Here is a 22,547-nt window from a genome sequence, read left to right on the forward strand (position 1 = left end):
GCTACAGCACTTAGTGTAAATCTGGGATGATTCTGCCCTGAGTAGCAGGATTAAAGCTTTGGTCTTAATCCATTGCTGAAGCCAGTAACGCCTTGACATGTGGCCAGAAGGAGAAATATTGACAGAAAGGACTGGATTTTGAATGGGTGACATCATCTTGTTATTATCCCATAATTTCCTATGCCTGCTGGGAGGGGCTATAGGTGGTTTTTGCTTCAATTTCTGGTGAAAGTTACAGTGGGTGGAACTTCAGCAGATCCAATTCCAATGCTGTTTTCCTCGCCTGCTCAAATTGCATGATGTTTGCACTCAATTGTCAGGAAATTCAGGGCTCATATTTGCAAGGGACAATACTGCCTATATTCTCTATGGACAGGATGACAAACCTTTACTGGGTGTCAGGGTTGCCAAGAATTCAGGTTCTAGTAGTTGGCATCTATGTAGGCATCAAGGCCACATCGACATATTTGGTTCTGTGCACCATTAGGCTTTTCAATTAATGTTCAGCTGTTGCCTTGTCACAGAAGGATCAAATACCTGTTATCCAAAAAGGTTCGAAGATGTTTTTAATTTGCAAAGCGTACAATATTTGGTGGCTCACATAGGCTACTAGATAGTTGCCAGGAGAACACAGCTATCATTTGCAGCCATGGCTAAATACCACACAGCTGTGGAATGTAAATACAGTGAAACATTTTCCTCAATCAAAATTACTGTACAGCATGCCATTGAGACACTAAAGCAACTGTTTGCATTCAGGCACAATACTTCTCTATAGCCCAGCTTAAAGTGTCCCAAGACGATTATATTCTCCATAGTTTTTTTTAAATAAATATGAGTAATGTTGTAACAACAAATTTGCATTTATATAGTGATTTTAATGTAGAAAATAGCAACTACACAGAGGCATTAAGAAAAAAATGTAGGCTGAACACAAGCAGATGTTAACAGTTGACCTTGGTCAAAGAGGTAGGTTTTAAAATTGGATCTTAGAATATGGGTGTCACTAGCAAGGCTAAAATTTATTGTTCATATGTTGCCCATTTTAAGGTGGGTCTTAAAGGATGAGAAGAGTGAAGAGGAAGAGGAATTTGAGGTATACCTCCAGAATATGGGTTGATGGCACACCATCAATTAAGCTGCAAGGTGAAGAAGCATAAACAAGAGGCTTGAGTCAAAAAATGCAGGGGTATGGGGAGATGGTTATGGCACTAGAGGGCATTGGACATAGGGATGGGTAAAGCTGAGGAAGAATTTAAACATAAGAATGAGAATTTTAAACTTGAGACATTGGGGGACCAGGAGCCAATGTATTCAAGGGAGAGCATTCAAACTCACTTTACTCTCCTCCTTCCACTAAATTAGGCCAAAAATATCAAAGCCCAGCTCTTCAATCCTGTTCTTTTTCTACTGGAAGTACACACCAGCTATCCAGATGTTAGAAATTGGCAGAGTACCCAGTGGCCAATCCATATTTTCCTTGTGTCAGTGAATTCCTTTGCGCAACACACATAGTTTCTGGGGCACTGTTGGTTCAGAGCAACTGTGAAAGCCACATCACCCAAACAGACTGCATCACATTCACTAACCTACTTCCCTCTTTCTTGCAGGACCGGAGACAGCAGCATCTAACCAGTAGGGTGCAGACAAGGCAGCAAGTCCTTACTCCCATGGAGGAAATGGTGCTAGCCATCACTAGAGTACCCCTGACTGAGGCTGTAGCCAGTGGTGGGGATGAAACCATGGAAATTGACAGTATCCTCAAACCTAATCCTCCTTCTCAAATCCCACAATCTGTTCTGATTTACAAGCTGCAGATAGTGCTAGAATGTACCTCTTGCTTTCTGCAAACCCTCCGCACCCCTGCCACACTTCTGCCCAACACAATCTTATCCTTGTGCCTTTCTCCTTTCAGAATATCTAGGAACTGCAACCTAGCCAAAAAGAGTGGTAATAGGTAAAGTAAAGAAATAAAAGAGGTGTCTAGATGAGCTGTGAATGGCTGGATAGCAGCTGTCTGAATACAAAGTAAAGGGATTAAAAAAAGAGAAAAAAAAACAGCATATAAGAAATATAAAACAAAATGGCAAGCAGAGGTTATGATCTAACGTTGTCAAACTCAAGATCCAGAAGGCTGTGGAGTGCCAAGATGAAAGATGAGGTGTTGTTCCTTGAACTTTCGTTGAGCTTTATTAGAACAGCATACCAAGGACAGAAAGGGCAGAGTGAGGGCAGATGGATAATTGAAAAGACAAGCGACAGGAAGCTCAGAGTTATGTTTGCGGACTGGACGGAGGTGTTCCACAAAGCGGTCACCCAGTCTGCACTTAGTTTTCCCAATGTAAAAAAGACCACATTGTGAGCAGCGAATGCAGTATACTAAGTTGAAAGAAGTACAAGTTAATAACTGTTCCACTTGGAGGATTTCCCTTAGGATTTTGTACCATGACAACTTTTGTCTTTTAATCTGACTTGTCTTCCACCTATCATAGACCTTGCCTTTTTTGCTTCTTCTCCCTCTCCCCCTTTCACTTGCTCTAAACTTATGACATTTCTAACTTTCCTCAGTTCTGATGAAGGGTCACAGACCTGAAACATGAATTTTTTTCTCTCCCCAGATGCTGCCTGACTTGCTGAGTATTTCCAGCATTTTCTGTTTTTATTTCAGATTTCCAGCATATGCAATATTTTGCTTTTGTGTTGTTGCAGAAAGAGGCTTTGTTGGTTGCCTCCTCCTTAGCTGGTTGATGTATAGCTGGTGGCAGGAGCTGTGCCCGCACGATGGCGGGGTTGTACAGCATGCAGCGGATCACTAAGTACTGCAGGGTTTCTCCAGAGCAGTTCAAGCAGTAGAAGTGTTTAAGCAGCCCAATGGTCTGTTCTATCACAATTCATATGGGAGCATGGCTCTCAGGTGTCAGTGGTTTGCCACAGGGCGTTATTATGTATCAAGTGCAGTTGTACGATCCACTGCCACTGGCTAGTTTGCTGCGAAGAGGGAGCAGAACGTTCAAGTCTCTCCTGCCAGTACATAGTCTCTGCACCAAAAATACACCCTGAGGTGCCTCCTTAAGGCGATACATGGCAACTAGGCTCCCTGCAGCCCCTGGCTGAACTGCAAGGGAGCTCGAAGGAGCCCTGGCCTCCAGGATGTCATATACAGGCCCACAACCGTGTGGACATGCCATGGCACCCATCAGCCAGGTCCCAGCTATGGGTCAAATAGTACCCACTGCCTTGTAGGTCTGGCTTGGGAGAGTCAATTGCAGTGGAGTAGAGTCTTATAGGCAGCCAGTGATCCCTTTAAGCAACCACCTTCAGGCAACTCCTGCAACTAAGTGGCTCCAGCTGTAGGGGCTCCCATCCTTCTTCTGGATTCGGTTTATAAGGTCCAGAGGGTGATGCAGACGCTGGGCAAGTCTGTCTCTCCAAATTCTGCCTAGGCTATGCAGCCAAAAACAAATGGAGAGAGCACTTCATCCTTAATAAAAAATGGAGAGAACACTTCATTCTTATGCTTACTAGTGAGGGGATCAACATGGGAGATATCAGTTTATGGGTTATAAGCCCAGATCAATTGGTGTAAGGGAAGGGTGCCAGTGGTTGCCTCAGTCTCTATTGGTCAGTCTCTGCCCACCTCAAGCTGGGCAGCCCCTAGCCAATAAGATGTTGACCTGCCAACATCTGTTTTCCTCAATGGGAGTGTGAGAAATAGGGATTCTATCCTGACAAGCAGATGGTAAATTAATCCCTAAGAAACAAACTGGCTTGGAAGCTGGAACATCAGGACCATGTGTCCTGGTATGCATGAGGAGTTTCATTCAACAGATAATGTAACTAAGATGTCAATGATTGACCATGAGCTTCAACATCGACATTTCTGCTCTCCAAGAGACTAAATGGGCCAACGATGGATCAATATGTGAGGCCAATTATACCTCCTATGAGCACGGGAAAGTGCAGATGACTACCCCTGAACATGGTGTGGGCTTTGCTGTTAACAGCAGATTCACACAAATCATTGAGATGCCTGTCATTACTTTTGAATGCCTCACCTCTATTCATTTGCCATTAAATGGAGATCTTGTCACCATCATTTATGCTTATGCACCAAACTTTTATGCTAATGCTGAAGATGAAGATAATTTCTATAACACTCTAGATGATGATCTGGAGCATCTGCTACATGGAGAAGTATTATTTCCCTTCAGGGACTTTAACACAAGAGTTGTCAGAGAGAGTTTTCTGGCAAACATGCCTCAGTCATCATAGCGTTAGCAAGGTGAATGAAAATAGACTGTGGCTACTAGAACTTATTTGTGCAATGTGGACTTTGTGTTACCAACATCAACCTGACCTGACAACCACCATCTGTTTGCCGCACCCACATCTATCATAGTGCAGATCGCGATACAAGTCACTTGTTTGTCAGTAGCAGGGTGAAGGTGCAAGCATGGAAAATGCACAAGTCCAAATACAATGGCATGCTGCAGATCAATATTCCATGCACAAGGGATGATGACAAACATCAGAAGTTCTCAGGAACTCTCAGGCAGTCCCTTGCACCTGAGAGCTCACCAGATAATGCTGTTGAAGTATGGAGCATGAAGCATGAAGCATAAAAAAGGTCACAGAGCCACCAGAGCTCAGATGATGATCCCAGTGGTGTAGTACAGACAGACTGAAGATGACAGAAGCTAGATCTAGAAGCTGACAATAGGCAAACTTACAGTTGCTGCAGCTGTTTCTGTTACTTGTAGATAACATTGGTGGATCTACGCCATCTAGACTGTCATAAGCAGAGTTGAGGAGGTTCTGCTGATATGTGCCATTTTTTGGTGAAGATTGTGCCCATGGAATTTGGGTTGGTTGTGTGCTGCTGTCGGCTGGGGTCAGGCTACCCCCTGGAAGAAGAGCTGAAATTCTTCATAAGGAAGACTGAGTTTTTAAGGACTTTGTAACTGGGATTGATGACCTTAATACTGATTGGACTGCTGAGCCAGTTTGTAAGATCTGTCTTAGTTGTATCTGCCATTTAATGTATAATTTATTGTTGATAATTATATGCAATTTGCTTTTTATTTCATGTTTAGCTTACATTGATTTTGTGTTTTAGAGTATAGGTGGTTACCCAAGATTGTATTTAGTGTTTGCTTTGTTTGACTCTTGTATAGTAAAAAATTATTTTGTTTTATACCGTGGAATCTTGTGGCATCATTCTTTTAGTAAATAACTAGGGTTTTGGATTTATTCTTTCTGAAAAAATAATTTACTGATCTTGGCCAAGATCATAACACAATAGTAACCTTCACGCTGTGTATGAAGGTATCAAAAGAGCCCTCGGCTCCACGATCACCAAAGTTGCTCCTCTAAACTCCGCCGATGGGGAGGTACTCACTAACAGGAACAAGCAAGTAGCCTGCTGGTTAAAACATTACTCCAAGCTATACTCAAATGAGATGGATATCTCTTTTCCTGTGCTTGATAATCTTCTGCAGCTACCTGCCATGTATGAGCTTGATGTTGAATCCTCATTACTTGAGCTTGAAAAGGTATTGACTCACTAGCAGCATGAAAGCACCTGGAAAAGATGGAATACCAGCTGAGCTACTCAAGTATGGAAAACCCCACTTGCTGCAATACCTCCATAATCTCCTCTCCCCCTGGATGAAAGATGGGCTCTGTTCCACAGGATATGCGCGACACTAACATCATTACATTATACAAGGGCAAAGGCAATCAAGGGGATTGTAACAACTACTGGGGTATCTCACTCCTCAGCATCATTGGGAAGGCCTTTGCAAGAGTTATTCTAACAAGGCTCCATTGACTAGCCAGCAGAATGTACCTAGAGGTACAGTGTGGCTTTCGAGCAGGCAGACCCAGGGTGGACATGATATTCTCCCCATGTCAGCTTCAAGAGAAGTTCAGAAAACAGCAAGCACCACTCTATCTTGCTTTCGTGGATCTGACAAAAGAATCTGACACTGTGAGAAGGACAGACTTCTACTGTATACTAGAGGATAGGCTGTCCTGCTAAACTTCGTAGTCTCATACAGTCCTTCTATGATAACACGCACCACACCATTCAGTTCAACAGGCTCCACCCCTTGACAGTTTTGAGATGAAAAATGGGGTAAAACAGGGCTGCATCTTAACCCCTACTCCTGTAAAAGCTGCAGATGTTGTCAAAAGAGACATGAAAGCCCTCAACATAAATCACATCAATTGGGGAAATTCCAGCTAATGATTGATGCAAATGGTGACATCAACTGTGGGCAGAAATTTGCCACACAACAACAAATGGTTTCAGAAGCTCCAAAGCAGATGCCAGCTCTGCAAACAAAGCACCAGCAAAGATCATCCCACACCTCCGAGGGACAACTTTGTGTGTGACACTTGTGGCAGACTTTACCTTTCCAGGTAAAAGCAAAATACTACGGATGCAGGAAATCTGAAATAAAAACAGAAAGTGCTGGAAAAACTCAACAGATCTCTCGATGTCCCTGTGGAGAGACAGAGTTAACATTTCGAGTCCGTCTAGCTCTTAAGAAGAGCAATACGGACTCAAAATGTTAACTCTGTTTCTCTCTCTGCAGATGCTGAGTTTTCCCAGCATTTTCTGTTTTTATTTGCCTTTCCAAAATCACCCTGTTCAGCCAACAAAAGAAGTGCAGCAGGTGATCTCATCAGACCTCACCAAAGTTCTGAGGCTTCATCCCCATCATTTCTTGCAGATGCAAGGATGTGAACCAGCATGGCTCTCAGCATAGGTATTCTTCCCATGTGTGCAAGGGTTGCACAGTGGGGTCATGAGCTGTGTCATGAAAGAATAGGCCTTGTTGCCCAGTGGCCACAGTTATAGAATATATTGCCCAGGCAACTTCTCTTAGTGGACACATTTAACTTTATTTACAAGACAGCAACAGCAACTACATGTCGGCATCAAACTCTATAACTAAGGGAGAACTGTCCCCTAGAGGTTCCCCGCACTGCTAACTCATTGGCCAGAATCCTCCGCTCGTCGGGCAGGCTGCTGAAGGTACTTCTCCAGTGCTTGAATCATACTCATAGTTGTTTACCAGCTGGATGTTGAGGGAGTGGAATCCCTTCTGGTTGCAATACATTTCAGAGTTGACATGTGGCATCCACAAAGCAATGTACTTGCAGTTAGTGACATCCTGTATCATGGGGAAGACTGCAATCCTCATGAAGCTATGTGATCGCTCTGCCTGCTTCTCTCTTGCAAGAGAAAATTAAATATATTCAGCTCTATTTGAACAGAGAAACTCAATGATCTCCCAGGTGCAACTGTGGAAAGCAAACTGTGAGATGTTGCAAATGTCACTTGCTGCAGTCTGGAAAGAGCCCAATGCAAAAAGCTCATTGCTAAGGTTATCTTCATAGCCACTGACAAGGCTATCTTTATCCTGCTCTGAGGCTGCAGTTGTGCAAGTGGAGACATCTAACACAATGGTCCCTGATGAGGTTCAGGTAGGAGAATTGCTCCTTGAACATGCTGGGCAGATGTGGCCTCCTGCTGAAAGCCCTTCTCTCCTCCTCCGTCCTCTTCCAACAGCTTGTCCTGCTCCACGCCACCTCTGCTCATTCTCATGTAGGCACACTCCAGCATACATGCCTGGGACATCCTTGAAGTCAGGACAAAATTCCTATAGCATGTGCCACACAACTCCCTGTAGACTTTAGCAACTTTAAACAACTCTGAAAACACCCAAACGCTTCTACAATTACAGCAAGAACCAGTAGAAATCAATCAGCAACTAACCTGAAACTATTGATAATCCCTTTAAATGGAATTGGTTGGGGCCTCTTCTACTGCTAAATGCATGTTCAGCTGTATGTGTTTAATAGACAGCATTAACTGAAGATTTGAGCTCCAGAATAGCAGCATTGGCATCAAAACAATGTTACATGCTGAGTGACATCATGATCTACCTACTCTGCATACTCGTGGCAGATGCTCCACATGTGCACACTAAGGCCGTCATCAAAATGACTTCCATTCTGGCTAACACCAGAAGTAGGTGTGCATGTCACAGATGCCATTTTGGAGACAAAAAAGGTTTTGTAGCATTGAAAAATGGATAGTAAGTAGTCAAATTTCATGTCTAACATGTCAAATTATTGTTAAGCAACAATAAAGAAAGCAAATAGAATTCTGACTTCCAGCTAAAACATTAAAGCACAAGTCAGAGGAAATAATGCTCAACACAAAAACAAAAACAGAATTACCTGGAAAAACTCAGCAGGTCTGGCAGCATCGGCGGAGAAGAAAAGAGTTGACGTTTCGAGTCCTCATGACCCTAAGACAGAACTTGAGTTCGAGTCCAAGAAAGAGTTGAAATAATGCTCAAACTGTATTCTTGTCAAATCACATCTTGAGCGTTGTGTTCTGTTCTGGTCATTGAGTCATAAGGGAGACATTTAAAACAGGGAAAAGATGAGGCACAAAAGACCAATCCTATTATCAGATATTTGATTATGAGAAAATATTGGAGAAACTTGAGGTTTTCAGCCATGAAAGGAGGCTGCTGAATAACAACTTATAGTATACGATTTAGAAAGGTTAACTTTACTACTGCAAACTAAACTGTAACACCAGGACAAGGGAACATGAGTTCAAACCAATAAAAGACTAAGTTAGAACTGATGTCAGGAAGCTTTTCAAAGAAAGAATGATCAAAATGGATTTTCAAGTAATATAATGGAAGCAACAAGCTTGGAATCATTGAAGAAACAGATGTCAAGAAGATGGGGCAACTGTCAGATCTTCTTGGATGGATGAGATAAAATGGGCCAAATAACCTTTCCCGGCTCCCTCCTGGTGTTTCTGTAAGGAAAGGGCCTGGCCTAGATTAGCATGAACTGTTTGGACTCTTGTGTTGTAATTTCTACGTATTTGCAGTTATTGGCTTCATTATTGTTTATCTTGTAACGAAAGGCTGAGCAGATCAAGATAACAACTCATATACTGATTGTTGAATCCAATTGATCCTTACTAAGCACATGGTTAGCAGCAAACAATCGGAGTTCCAATTTAGAGATTAAGTGGTACCCACCATCCAATCAGGTCATTCAACATTGGTGAGCATGAACAACATTTTTAAAAAGTATGCCATGTTCAGAGTTACTTTAAAAAGTCCTTTAAATAATTATTCTTGTAAAATATAGGTTTACACGGGGAAAGAAAAAGATGTAAGGATTTTTTTGGAATAGAAATCTAATTCTTTCAAGCAACATTTTAAGACTGCCACAAAGATGTACGCAACAGAAGCTTGATACAAGAAACGCTCCATTGTAAATTGAAACCACAGACTCGAAAAGAAAAGCAAACCAGCAGGTTTCCAAGTCTGCCCAGGCAGGTAAACGCCATAGGAAAGGAGGGGGAGTTATACTTGCAAATGAACAAGTTAACTAATTTAAAGACTGTTCTCAAATTTGCATTTCACGATATAACAAAGGTCTATTCAATAACTCCTCCTATTTAATACTTTTCTAAATCTTTTAGCAATTTCTTGAACTCCCAAAAGATTTGAATCGCCGATCGTTCATCCCTTCTCTGATTTGTAAATAAAACGATCCTAAGAAAAAGCGGAGTGGATTTTAGTTTTGAGTCTCTTGGATTTGCAAATATTTTTATTACCGAGAAACTTATGTGCGGGAGGACATTACCAAGGATAGGCAAAGCAACAGAGAGGATGAAAGAAATTAAATAGAGGCTTGGTGTTACCAAGCTTGAGTTTTAAAAGCCTGTAGATTCCATGAGGAAGATAAGACTTGAGGTAAAGAGTTGTCTAATTTTGAGGTGCTGGAAAAGGATGAATTGGAGTAGATGACAATGAGATCAATCTCGACATCAATACAATGAGAATACAGAGAGGATGAAGAACATGGAGGATGGCGTACTTAGAATTTAGGAGAAACAAACGAGAAAAGTTCAGAGGACTATTAACATAATGGCGCTGATCAAATGAAAAATAAGGTGGGTTATGTTGTACACAGAGTTTGGAAGTGAGCCATCCGCAGACACATTGTGCCCTATGTTCGTGTGACATTGTGTCCTGTGTTATTGTGACATTGTGTGCTGTGTTAGTGCGTCTGAAAGGTGCCAGGAGATCCTCTCCAAAGGTGAAAGCAATATAGGTATCCACGTTTTAGTTTTTATAGAATCAACATTGGTGGGGAAAATGATCAAACAGACCAAAGAGAAAATGAAGTAAAAATCTGTCCTTTCCAAGTATCTTCTGCGTTCACGATTGCATTGCGTAGGGAGGTTGCTATGGTTATATGGCCTGCATTTTAGTTTGAGATCCAGCCCGGGTTTTGCTCTGATCTTTTGTGGCAGGAATTCAAGCTTTTTTTTCTCAGGAGTTAACAGCGAGTCCCGGGATTCACATTTGGAGAGGGAGCCGCTTTAGGAGAATATCGGTGGAATAAAGTTTTTCTTGTGCATTTAGTTTATATTTGGAGAGCAGAGAGAAAAAAAACTTGCAGTTGGAAAGATTTGCGCATTAATTTTTTTTGGGGGGTGTTTGGGCAGCATTTTTTTTGAGGGGGTGGGGGGAAGTTTGCGGTAGAGTTTGAAGAAAGTTTTTTTTGCACATCCAGATTTTTTTTCTTCATCATGGCGAGACGGAGCCGCGGATGTGTTGAAATGGGAGCTGGACATTCCACATGGGTCACGGCGATGGCAGCATCTGAGCGGGCCCGCAGTACCGATCCATCCCACCCAGTAAGCTGTCTCCTCAGCGCCCTGATCCCACTCCTGATCCCCCTTCTCCTGCTCTCCTCACCCGGATCCGCTGCTCCGTCAGAATCGGGAGACTTCGCTATCCTGGACGAGGCACAAGTTCTTGCGAATCAGATGCGAGTCCTAGCTACCAGCGAGCTTGGAGTCTTCAATATGCAGGTAAGAACATGCTTTTGCTCTGGTGGATGGTCCCAGTTCCCTGGGATCTTCTCTGTTTAAAAAAAACACCTGGTTGAGCCATCCTCATCCAAAGAAATGGATCTTCCAGTTGGGGGAACGTGTCCCTATAACCTTCCTGTTTATTATTTGCTTTAATGTTGAGAAATTGTATGCAGTCCTATGGATGCAGATTTCTAGTAAAAATGTGTTTGCCTCGCTTAGTTAATATATGAACTGATGTATTACTAGTAATTGGTTGGGCGGGCTGGATGGTGGCGCCTGCTAACATTGATTCTTAAAATTAATCTGGACAAGTCTGCACCTATTCCAAATGTTTCCCATTCTATTTGCTATCCACCATTGACCATTATATTTGCAATCTCGAAACCTGATTCCACTTTCTATTCACCGTTTCTAGCCATGCTCAGTGATTCTGCTTCTTCATACTTCACATTCTAACACATTCTGCTTCTTTCCTCATTCTATGCAAGCTGTATATTCATCATTCACATCCATGTACCATGTCTCTTTTGTCTTTTCCAATGTGCTATCCCATTTCCAGCCATTATTCCGTTACTCTTCATTTATTTATGAAATTCCCTCACAATTGGTTAGTCATTTAAATAGGTTAGTTGCTTGAAATCTTGTATCTTTGTACCAAGATGCCCTGTCTTTATTAAGTCTTACTTTTTGTCTATAACCTGTGTTCAGAATAGACTTTACACTTTAAAATTTTTAGTCTTGCATCATGCTCCCAGGTTGACGATTACAGGATTTGGGGATCATTGATCATTTGGTGCCCTGGTCTGTGGCTTCCCTATTCACTGTCTCAAGCAGTACAGGCTTCACCTCAGTGATGGGATTGAAGTGATGTTTGTATTCAGATGTGTTTAGAATGTTTCAGTAGTTCAGTTCTCATCCTTTCCGCACATTTCGTCTGCCTACACCACCTGATATTATGTCACTATAGCATTAACTCTAATCTCAATAAAATATCTTGATATTTTTATATCAACCTACACAATTAGTTTTTTTTTTAAAATATGTTTCGTGGCACTTTGATGCTCTTTTCCAAGAGACAATCTCAAGGTTAAAATCATTCATTTTTGTTTCTGTTCCTTGCCCACAGACATCCTTGACAAATGTGAGGATGGATGGTATCTTAAGTCTGTGTGAGGCTGACAGAAGGTGAAAGCAAATGGGCCTAACAGTCAAGGAGGTGTTAAATATACTAGGACTGTGTGCCACTTTAAGATGTCAGAAGGTTTTGTCTAGGTGGTTGGGGAGCTTAATGACTTATATAGTCCTTCACTTCATTGCTTTTGTTGTTTATGGGTTAGGCTGTAGTATTTTCTTTCATTATTCATATAATAAGAAAGATGAGCTTGAGCTACCCGAATGACTTAGTTGGTCGGTGTATGTGATGTGGTATTAAACACATTTAAGGAAATTCCAGATTTGATCCCTGGTCTATATGCAGTTGGCTGATTACAGCAGGGCAAGGGGAAGTGAGGGGGAGTGCAATGAGTTGCTTAATGCTTCAAAGTTAGGGAGGCACATTAGCAGCATTCTAGCAGCTAACTGATATCCAGTAACCACAGTTGGCAGGTGTGTAGATGTTGGATAGGGATAACCATCATTGTGGTGTCTGTATGAATAGCTTTTTGACCAGCTTGCATGGTAGAATTGCACCACAATAAGGATAAGCATCTGAGAGGAGGTGTATTTATTTCTCTCGCTCTCTTCAACTCCACCTGTGTGGAATGGAGCAGGCGTTGAGGGTAGCTTGTAGCGCAGGGCCTGTATTCCTGACTTGAGTGGTCCACACAGTATTACACTTGCCTTTTTGTATGTTTCGCTGAAATCTTTAATTTATCAATTGTCTAATGCAAAAGGTTACAAATGCAGCTCTGCTCAAATTCATTTAACCAGCAATCGAAAGATAGCATATTTCTTTTGACAATTTGTAATAATAAAGGCCGTAAACCATCTTGATTCCTTCAAATGTTTATGGAGGACACAAAATGTTATTTATTATATATACAGACTACTGTTGTACTTATACATAATGGATTGTGCGAGTTAGCACAAGATTTGAAAGAACCCATAACTATTTCAAAACTTCTCTAACTACTTTTAGAATATCTTTTGTTTTCTACCGTTCTTCTAGAGTTTGGAGGTCCTGATTTCTGTTGCAGTATGGTTTCACAAGCCCTGGGAACCTTCTGGTACCTTGCCCAAATGGCAGTTTTCATATGCGAGCATTGATGTGAGTGTTGCCAAGCTATTTGACCGTGGTAAGGCATCGCAGCCATGCCTTGACTCATTCTTCACCTGATGTGCACTTAGCAGCAGAGTTTCATGGATAGCAATCAGCATCAGGAACTCTGAATGGTTTTTCCACTCTGTAGTCCAGGATTGCTGAGGGCTTCCTGTTGCCCTGGTTGAGATCAGCTAACTCCACACAAACCAAGAATTGAAACTGGGACCTTTTTGCTTTGAATGGTTCAGAATCACATCAGTTTGTGCATTTATTCACAAAAGCCACTGGAGCAACAATTCCCTTTATTGAGAGGTAAGTTAACAGTGCAGATACAGTCTATTATTACATTTCTCCACAGATCGTCCAGCATTAGAGTGAATGCAGAAAAGCTTCACGAGAATGGTTCCAGGGATAAGAAATTCAGTTACATAGATAGATTGGCAAAGCTGGGACTGTTTTTGTTGGAGAAGAGAAGGTTGTGAGGAGATTTGATAGAGATATTCAAAATCATGAGGGAACTGGACAGAATAGAACTGTTCCCACTGGTGGAAGTATCAAGAATGAGAGGGCACTGAGTTAAAGTAATTGGCAAAAGAAGCAATGGAGACATGAGGTAAAACTTCTTCATGCAACAAGTGGTTAGGGTCTGGAATTCGCTGCCTGAGTGTATGGTGGAAGCAGGTTCATTGAAGGCATTCAAAAGGGAATTGGACTATTATCTGAAAAGGAAGAATGTGTGGGGTTACGGGGAGAAGGTGGAATGACACTAGGTGAATTGCTCATTTGGAGAGCTGGTGCAGACACGATGGGTTGAATGGCCTTTCTCTGTGCTATAACAATTCTGTGATATAACCTTAAACTATATTCTATTTTAATGGTCTATTTGGTTTAAAACATAGTGTCAAATGTATAACATTTTATGAACAATATGGCTATATAATTGTTTTTAGAAAAAGTTAATAGCTTTCCCTAATTCTTTCCTTTATCCTACATGCATTTTGATATGAAATAACCATAAATTAATTTTATTTTAATTTTGCCAAAGTGTGCACACAGTATTATTAGCCTTGGCATTTGGTCAGTGTGTGTGGTTACATCAAAGTTTAAAGAGGGGAGCTGCCCCAATTGCTTTGGCTCAAAGGGTACGCTATTATTTTGTAATGCACATCAGAATAAACTTCTGTTGTTTTGTAATTGATGTCAGGTGAATGGCACACAGTTGGTAAAGATAATGTAACTAAATCATGTAGACAGTAATATCTCAAGTTCACTTCGTCTCACTGTGTGCTGAGCTAACTAATCTCAGCTGGTGCAGGAGTTAGGGTGAAAAATTGGCATTAGTGTTTCTGATCTAGGGGGAAACTATCAGCCAGTGTTCCAATTTTTGATCAGTATTCAGCTCCAGGGTTGGTTGTGCTGAATTCCAGAATCAAATTGCTTGACAAACTAAACTGTATAGATTCATGCATGAAGATTGTAAAATGATAAAAGGTCGCACAATGTCCTAGAATCCTTTGAAAATGTCCATCAGCATGAGTCAATGTAGGGAAGGCAATAGATGTAGATCAGCTAGTGGTAATTTTATTTAACCACTGTCTTGTACTACTTGGTAGCCAATTGATGCTAACCATTGATATAGCAAAAGATTATCTGTTATTTTGCTTTGTGTGTTGTGTTACATGAAGGAGACAGAACAAAGTTGGGTTGAGGAATCCAGTTCTCCAAGTCTTTCATTGAAGAGTCAATGCCTCTCATTCCCAATTTGTGTGGTGCTATGCCAAATGGATAAAGAATGTTCCAGTTTCAGTCCCTGGCCTGTGCTGAGTTAGCTAGTCTCAGCCAGGGCTTTAGAAGGGGAGCGACAATTGTCATTGGCACCCCAGGTAAAAGAATGGAAAATTGTTCAGAATTTCACTCCTGATCACTATAATTGTCACACAGTGACGCAATGGAAAGTGTGCATGTCTGGTGTGCAAAGAATCCAGCTCAGCTATGATGTTTCAATGGATGGATTGCCTGCTGACAGCCACTGTCTAGATTTGTACATGAAATATAGTCATATTGTGTGATAACAGAGTGGCTGGCATTGTGGACAACATCCCAGGATAAGGAAGTTTTTTCAAAAGAGGTTGGGATACATTGGGTAAATACATTAATGGTGCTAGTCACATAAAAAAATAATTTAATAGACAAAATTATTGCTTTCTTTGGTGTTGTCCCATCCATTGTTGGCTTTTAAAACAAGTATTTTAATTAGGAAAGTGAGTATTCCCTTTGTTCTGTTCTGTTTAATAAGCATGTGGTACCTTTGAAATAGTGTACACTTTAGTGAATGCTGTGTGGGAGGTAACAGAGGGAAATCTTTTCAGTTGTACATGATTGCCTGTTGGTTGGATTCCAACCATAATATCATTCCGAGAGGTTATTTTGCAGAATGTCACCATTGACAAAGGCAGCAGTTTTTCATCTTATTTTACCGTGACATTGTTCCGTGAAATATATAAAACAGAATGCGTTCAGCAAGTCCTGGAGGAACAGTGGTTAGAATCCCTGAGCTTGAGAGAATAAATCAGAATTTTTAATCGGGCTTTGAACTGCGACTTCAAAGCACTCAGAAATCACTAATGATGTAAGCAATGTCATATTAGCAAGAGCTGACATTTCACTTCAAACACGGAAAGCACAGCTGTCTGAGGCAGATATTAAAAAATGTATATGCTGGGCAAGGTGAATGAGCTGATAATTAGGATTATCATTAACCACCATTCTGAAAACGAAGCTGCATCTAATGATGGAAATTTTTGTTTTCGAAATTTACAGCAGAATTTCAGTAAAATTATTTGTAAACGAATAGGCGTTTACCTACTATTCGATGCTTTAAAATTGTAGGGAAGCTGCAGGTTTGAGATGGTTTAATTCAATTCCTGAGGTCCTTGTTTTGTTCATTATATTGGGAATATGACAGTGTCGTTAACTAGGATTTTGGAAAAATGCAATAGTGAAACCTTGTATTTGAACTGTACAAAAACATTGAACAACAGGAGTAAAAATTTTGTTTGTTTAAACTTGGGGTTGTATCTAGAAAGAACATTGTGAGCAGTGGTACTTGCAATGCAGTCCAGCTCACCTTTACCTTGTGGTTGTTCAGAGACTTGTTGCTCTGTGTATCTTGGGATTCATTACTGTTTCCTCTGCTTTACTTGCTCTCTGGTAAAAGAGGGAGAGGTTAGGAGGGAGAGTTAGCTTACCTTCCGTATAGCAAATAAAAGGATTCAAATTACATAGAATTTACAGCACAGAAATTTAGCACAACTGGTCCATTATGCTCCAAATAAGCCTCCTCCCACCTCTCTTCATTAATCCAACAGCATGTCCTTTTTTTTTCTTTCAGCTGTGGCTCATTGGGTGGCACTATCACTTCAGTCAGGAGATTGTGGGTTCTAGGGATTTGAGCATATAATCTAGGCTGACACTTTTAGTAAGTACTGAGGAAGTGCTGCTTCTTGCTCAGGTGGATGTAAAAAATCTTATGACATCATTTCAAAGAACAGTGGAGTTCTTCCCCCTGTCCTGACCCAATATTTATTCCGTCAATCACTATCACTAAAACAGATTATCTAGTCGTTTTTGTGTTTCTGTTTGTAGGACCTTGCTGTTTGCAAATTGGATGCTATATTTCTTATATTACAACAGTGACTATATTTCAAAGGTACTCAATTGGTTGTAAAGTCCTTGGAACTTCCTGGAGTCATGAAAAGCATTATATAAATGCAAGTTTTTTTGTATTTTTTTCTCTCTCAAGTTTATCTAGCATTGCCTTGAATGTATCTACATTGCATGTCTCAGTCACTCTTTTGTGGTAGCAAGTTCTGTGTTCATTACAACAGTTAAGTCCTAATAGGTTTCTTTTCCCTCTTGTGTGAAAGTGCCTAGCCTGCACTTGCAGACAGCTCACAGTGGTCTCAATGGAAGGAGCTCACTTTGGGAATCACAGGTGCAGACCTGTGTCCTTCAGTCAATAGTGTGGCATGTTACAATATTTGAGTGCCCCTCCAGCAAGTGTCTGGTAGTTGTTAGCAGAAAGTTAGTAATGCTGTTCTGGGATAGACTGCTAATTGGAGCAATTAGCGATGGTGGAAAAGTGCTATTGCACAAGAATGGCTCACCTAACATTAAAGCATGCTGATTTAAGATTGATGATTTACCCTTTCCTGTGTATTGAATACGCCTAGTGACCTGCCAATCATGCTAAGCACCAAACGTCATAGTTAGTGCTCTTAAGTTGGTTAAAGAGTAAAAATTACTCTGTTATCCCATAAGCACCCTCAAGACAGGCAGAACTCCTGTTGGATGCAGAGTGAATTGCCCTTTGTGATACCTCATCAAGCACTTTCAAGTTAGTTAGGTATGGCACTGGATAGAAGCAAAGCCAAGAAAGCTACTTCTAATGTTCAAAACCAACCCTGTCTATGATGGGATTAGCAACTTTTTGTGAGGGTCCTACATGAAATTCGTTTGGATCATGTCAGTCAAGATCTTAGTGTGATGAATTGGCTCTAATTTGGAATAATTGGCAATCTCACTGCTGAGAGGGAGCAAGCTAACCAGTGTGGGAAAAAAAATAACACCGCTTTTCAGAGGTTGGCGATGCAGCACACTTGGAGCCAAGTATGGAGTCTACTATCGATAATTCAGTTTTCTTTTTGCACTTAAAATTTCAATTGCCAGATAATTTTGAATTAAGCAGCCACATTGAATTAAATAAAGTATGCTGTAAAGGGAGCTTCAAATTCAGCTAAGCTAGACCATTGTTCCAAGCATATTTTAACTTCAGTATTTGCTGTAATGGTATCATTTATTTATATTTCCATTGCCAACCATCTTGTCATTTCATCAGTTTATTATAATGTTTGGGGCATTTTTTGGCTATTAGTCTGTACCAACTATCAGTTGGCTTAGGCTACCCTAAATTAATTTATTGCCGAGAGAGAGGACATCCTTTTTGTTGGTCTGAATTCCATTCTAAACCAGGATCTGGAGCAGTAATGAGTGCCTATCTCATTGTGCCATTCAGCCCCTGCTCAAACTGCAGCTTTTTATGATGCTGGCTCCTGTGCTGCTTCTCAGTGCTGTTGAACAAGTTGCTAGATGAACAAAAATGATCAAGATTACTGCTAATTTTATTTTCCTCCCTGTGTGGAAATTCATAGACTCTGCTTGACCTCCACATTGTGTGGCATGGCTGAGATTGACAGTTGATACCTGTAATCCTCCACAAGGTGAATTAATGATGACAATTTGCATTTATATAAGCATCTTTAATGTAAGAAAAGTACCAAGATGTTTCACAAATGAAAACTAGATGTGGGAATGGAGATCTTGGTATGAGGAAGGAACATGAAGAGATTGTGTGGTATGACTGAAAGCTTGGTGTAGAAGAAGCTTTTTAAGGAGGAGAAATAAATGGATAAGTGTTGAGGGAGTTCTTGGAGAATATAGCAAAGTGGCTGTATACTGTCCGCAATGTTGGGACAGAGGAAAGGAAGGATGCAATAAAAGACCAGAGTCAGAGGTCCGAACGAAGGGTACAGAGGGAACGTAAGGCTGGTGGATGTGAAATGAGACTGTAGAGGAACTTGAGGATGAAAATTTTAAATTCTGTGTGCTGGAGAACAGGGAATCACCATAGAATAGTGCAGGAATACAAGTGTGGTGTGTGCACAGTTAAGATTGCCTGGCCTCTGGCGCTGGGAGAGTTGAGACTTTACTCCACTGATTATAACCATTGAGTTATATGTATACGGTGGGAAGTAAGGGCTAAAACACGAAGAAATTTGTTCCTGTTATATGTCAGGGCTGATGGAGGAGACAGTCTAAGTTTATAAATATAGGATACAAGTGTATTGATTGCCTGTCAGTTGTGTCACACTTAGTGGTGTTGCTTATCTCTTGCTTCTTTATACCTAATGCAATGATCCAGCAGTACATCTTGGTTGCAAATGGCAGCCTTTTACCATTCAGTGTTTTCTCCCTCCTCTCCCCTGTAATTGTTGCTGGGTATGGATCCACAGATCTAGCTGTCCTTTAGTGTCTGGCACAACTCTTATTTTTCATTCACAAGGCCTAGTCAAGCTGTTGATCTGAGCCCAGTCTTGTCATTGGATTTTTCATGTGTATACTTCTTAGGATGAATTATTAGATAATGCTTTTCTTAGGAACCTTGGCTAACTTATTTTCTTCACTTTCTAGCCCAAAAGTGCAGATGCTAATTGTAATGGTGACAGTTTTTGCATTTGCCCTGAGCTATCTGTAGATAGTATGCCTAGTTGCATGTTTGTAGAGGTGCTTCTAGACTTGGCTATGTTATTGAGTTGTGGGGGATGGCATTGCATGAATTGGGATAACTTGGGGAGTGAAAATGATGGTAGGAGGAGGAGAACAGCATTGCAATTTTTTTTTTAAACCCTTATCTGCTTTTTATAGAGAATGATAACGTAACAGGTGATGTGGACCAGCCATGTTAATCCCTAAAGCCTTTGGGGAAAGATGTGGCTCTAAGAATTATAGTGTCAATATTTGGGTTAGACAGCACTGACATTGCAGAATGATTTGTGAGGAAGGATGTGGAAGTTTTTATTAGGTGGCTTCCATTCTGCTGTACTGATGTTTGGATAAATTTTTTAATATCGGTGTAAGTTAGCTCTTGCCAGTCCAGATTGGTGGTGGAGATTTTATTTGTCAAAATCTAGCACATGTAAATTTGCAGTAATCGTTGCAGATACAGATTCTACGATTTGTTTAGTTTTTCATGTAAAAAAAAATGAAGACAGTCCTACAAGGTTGTTGCAGTATTTTATAGACTTGCTTTTTACTTTCGTTTAATTATTAAAATGTATCATGCCTTCATACTTCCTGATTTTTATTTTCCCCTGTGCCCTCTTGCTCTTTTTAGCACTGGGTTTTCAATCTTCACCCAACCAAAAAAATGCTTTGGACCTTCTTCATAAAGGAAAATTGAATTGATGATAATATTTGCTAAAATAGAGAAAACTAAAACAGAACAACTGAAGGTGAGAGATGAGAGAGGAGTTTCTGTCAAGCAACAAGCTTTTTACCTCTTGTGCTCAGAAATGTGAGAGCTGTTGAAAGAGCCTGACCATGCTTTGGAGTAGTTTTTAAATGTTGGATGAACTTAGGCTTTATTGTTACTCAGGGTTATTAAAGATTAATCTGAGAATTGCTACGTGTGCAGTTGTATTTGTGAAGCATCTCTTACCTACATTGATCTCACTGTGCCCTTGAGGAAATATACTAAGCAGAGCCCTGGTGAAGTGATTTAGGGAGTGAAATATACAGTGGCTCTCCCATATACCTGTAATTCACTCATTTTTGGCAGAGACTTGGGAGCTGAATGATAACTAAATGTTTGTTGCACGGAAACTCAGTTGGGAGAAGATGATTTTAAAAAATGCATTATATCTTTTATAATAAAACAGAAAATGCTGGAAAAACTCAGCATGAGCTTTGAAGAGTCAAAAGCAAAAACTGCGGATGCTGAAAATCCAAAACAAAAATAAAAATACCTGGAAAAATTCAGCAGGTCTGAAAGCATCTGCGGAGAGGAACACAGTTAACATTTTGAGTCCGTATGACTCTTCAACAGAACTAAGGAAAAATAGAAAAGAGGTGAAAATATAAGCTGGTTTAAGGGGGCAGGGCGGTGGGACGAGTGGAGCTGGATAGAGAGCCAGCGATAGGTGGAGATAGACAAAAGGACAAATAGGTATTGAAGATGGTGATATTATCTAAGGAATGTGCTAATAGGTGACATTAAGATGAGGTGCTGTTCCTCCAGTTTGCGTTGAGCTTCACTGGAACATTGCAGCAGGCCAAGGACGGACATGTGGGCATTAGAGCAGGGTGGAGTGTTGAAATGGCAAGCGACAGGGAGGTCTGGGTCATGCTTGCGGACAGACCGAAGGTGTTCCGCAAAGCTGTCACCCAGTCTGCGTTTGGTCTCTCCAATGTAGAGGAAACTGCATTGGGAGCAGCGAATGCAGTAGATTAAATTGAGGGACGTGCAAGTGAAATGCTGCTTCGCTTGAAAGGAGTGTTTGGGTCCTTGGATGGTGAGGAGAGGGGAAGTAAAGGGGGAGGTGTTGCACCTTCTGTGGTTGCATGGGATGGTGCCGTGGGAGGGGGTTGAGGTATACGGGGTGATGGAGGAGTGGACCAGGGTGTCCCAGAGGGAACGATCCCTACGGAATGCCGCCGGGGGGGTGAAGGGAAGATGTGTTTGGTGGTGGCATCATGCTGAAGTTGGCAGAAATGGCGGAGGATGATCCTTTGAATGCGGAGGCTGGTGGGGTGATAAGTGAGGACAAGGGGGACCCTATCATGGTTCTGGGAGGGAGAGGAAGATGTGAGGGCGGATGTGCGGGAGATGGGCCAGACATGGTTGAGGGCCCTGTCAACCACCGTGGGTGGAAAACCTCGGTCAAGCAAGAAGGACGACATGTCAGAGGAACTGTTCTTGAAAGTGGCATCATCAGAACAGATGCGACAGAGGCAAAGGAACTGGGAGAATGGGATGGAGTCCTTACAGGAAGCTGGGTGTGAGGAGTTGTAGTCGAAGTAGCTGTGGGAGTTGGTAGGCTTGTAATGAATATTGGTGGACAGTCTATCACCAGAAATTGAGACAGAGATGTCAAGGAAGGGAAGTGTCAGAGATGGACCATGTGAAAAAGATGGAGGGATGGAAATTGGAAGCAAAATTAATAAATTTTTCCAGGTCTGGACGAGAGCATGAAATAGCACCGAAGCAATCATCAATGTACCGGAGAAACAGTTGTGGGAGGGGGCCGGAGTAGGACTGGAACAAGGAATGTTCCACATACCCCATAAAGAGACAGGCATAGCTGGGGCCCGTGTGTGTACCCATAGCCACACCTTTTATTTGGAGGTAGTGAGAGGACTTAAAGGAGAAATTGTTCAGTGAGAGAACAAGTTCAGCCAGATGGAGGAGAGTAGTGGTGGATGGGGATTGTTCGGGCCTCTGTTTGAGGAAGAAGCAGAGAGCCTTCAGACAATCCCGGTGGGGGATGGAGGTGTAGAGGGATTGGACGTCCATGGTGAAGAGGAGGTGGTTGTGGCCAGGGAACTGGAAATTGTTGATATTATGTAGGGTGTCAGAGGAATCATGGATGTAGGTGAGAAGGGACTGGACAAGGGGAGAGAGAATGGAGTCAAGATAGCAAGAAATGAGTTCTGTGGGACAGGGACAGGCTGACACGATCGATCTGCCGGAACAGTCCTGTTTGTGGATTTTGGGTAGGAGGTAGAAGCAGGCCATCC

The 22,547-nt window shown here is 41.5% G+C and overlaps 1 protein-coding gene across 1 annotated transcript in view; it reads left to right on the forward strand.

Moving 5' to 3' along the window:
- The first annotated feature begins 9,688 nt into the window (after positions 1-9,688).
- cachd1 (cache domain containing 1) overlaps positions 9,689-22,547 on the forward strand; it is a 196,661-nt gene continuing 183,802 nt past the window's right edge. Inside the window, exons 1-2 of the mRNA XM_041208876.1 lie at positions 9,689-10,003; positions 10,630-10,930. Coding sequence (XP_041064810.1) covers positions 10,646-10,930 — 285 coding nt within the window. The 5' untranslated portion in view covers positions 9,689-10,003; positions 10,630-10,645. The remainder of the gene's footprint in view (positions 10,004-10,629; positions 10,931-22,547) is intronic.

This window comes from Carcharodon carcharias, chromosome 16 (assembly GCF_017639515.1).
Source record: "Carcharodon carcharias isolate sCarCar2 chromosome 16, sCarCar2.pri, whole genome shotgun sequence".
Taxonomy (NCBI): domain Eukaryota; kingdom Metazoa; phylum Chordata; class Chondrichthyes; order Lamniformes; family Lamnidae; genus Carcharodon; species Carcharodon carcharias.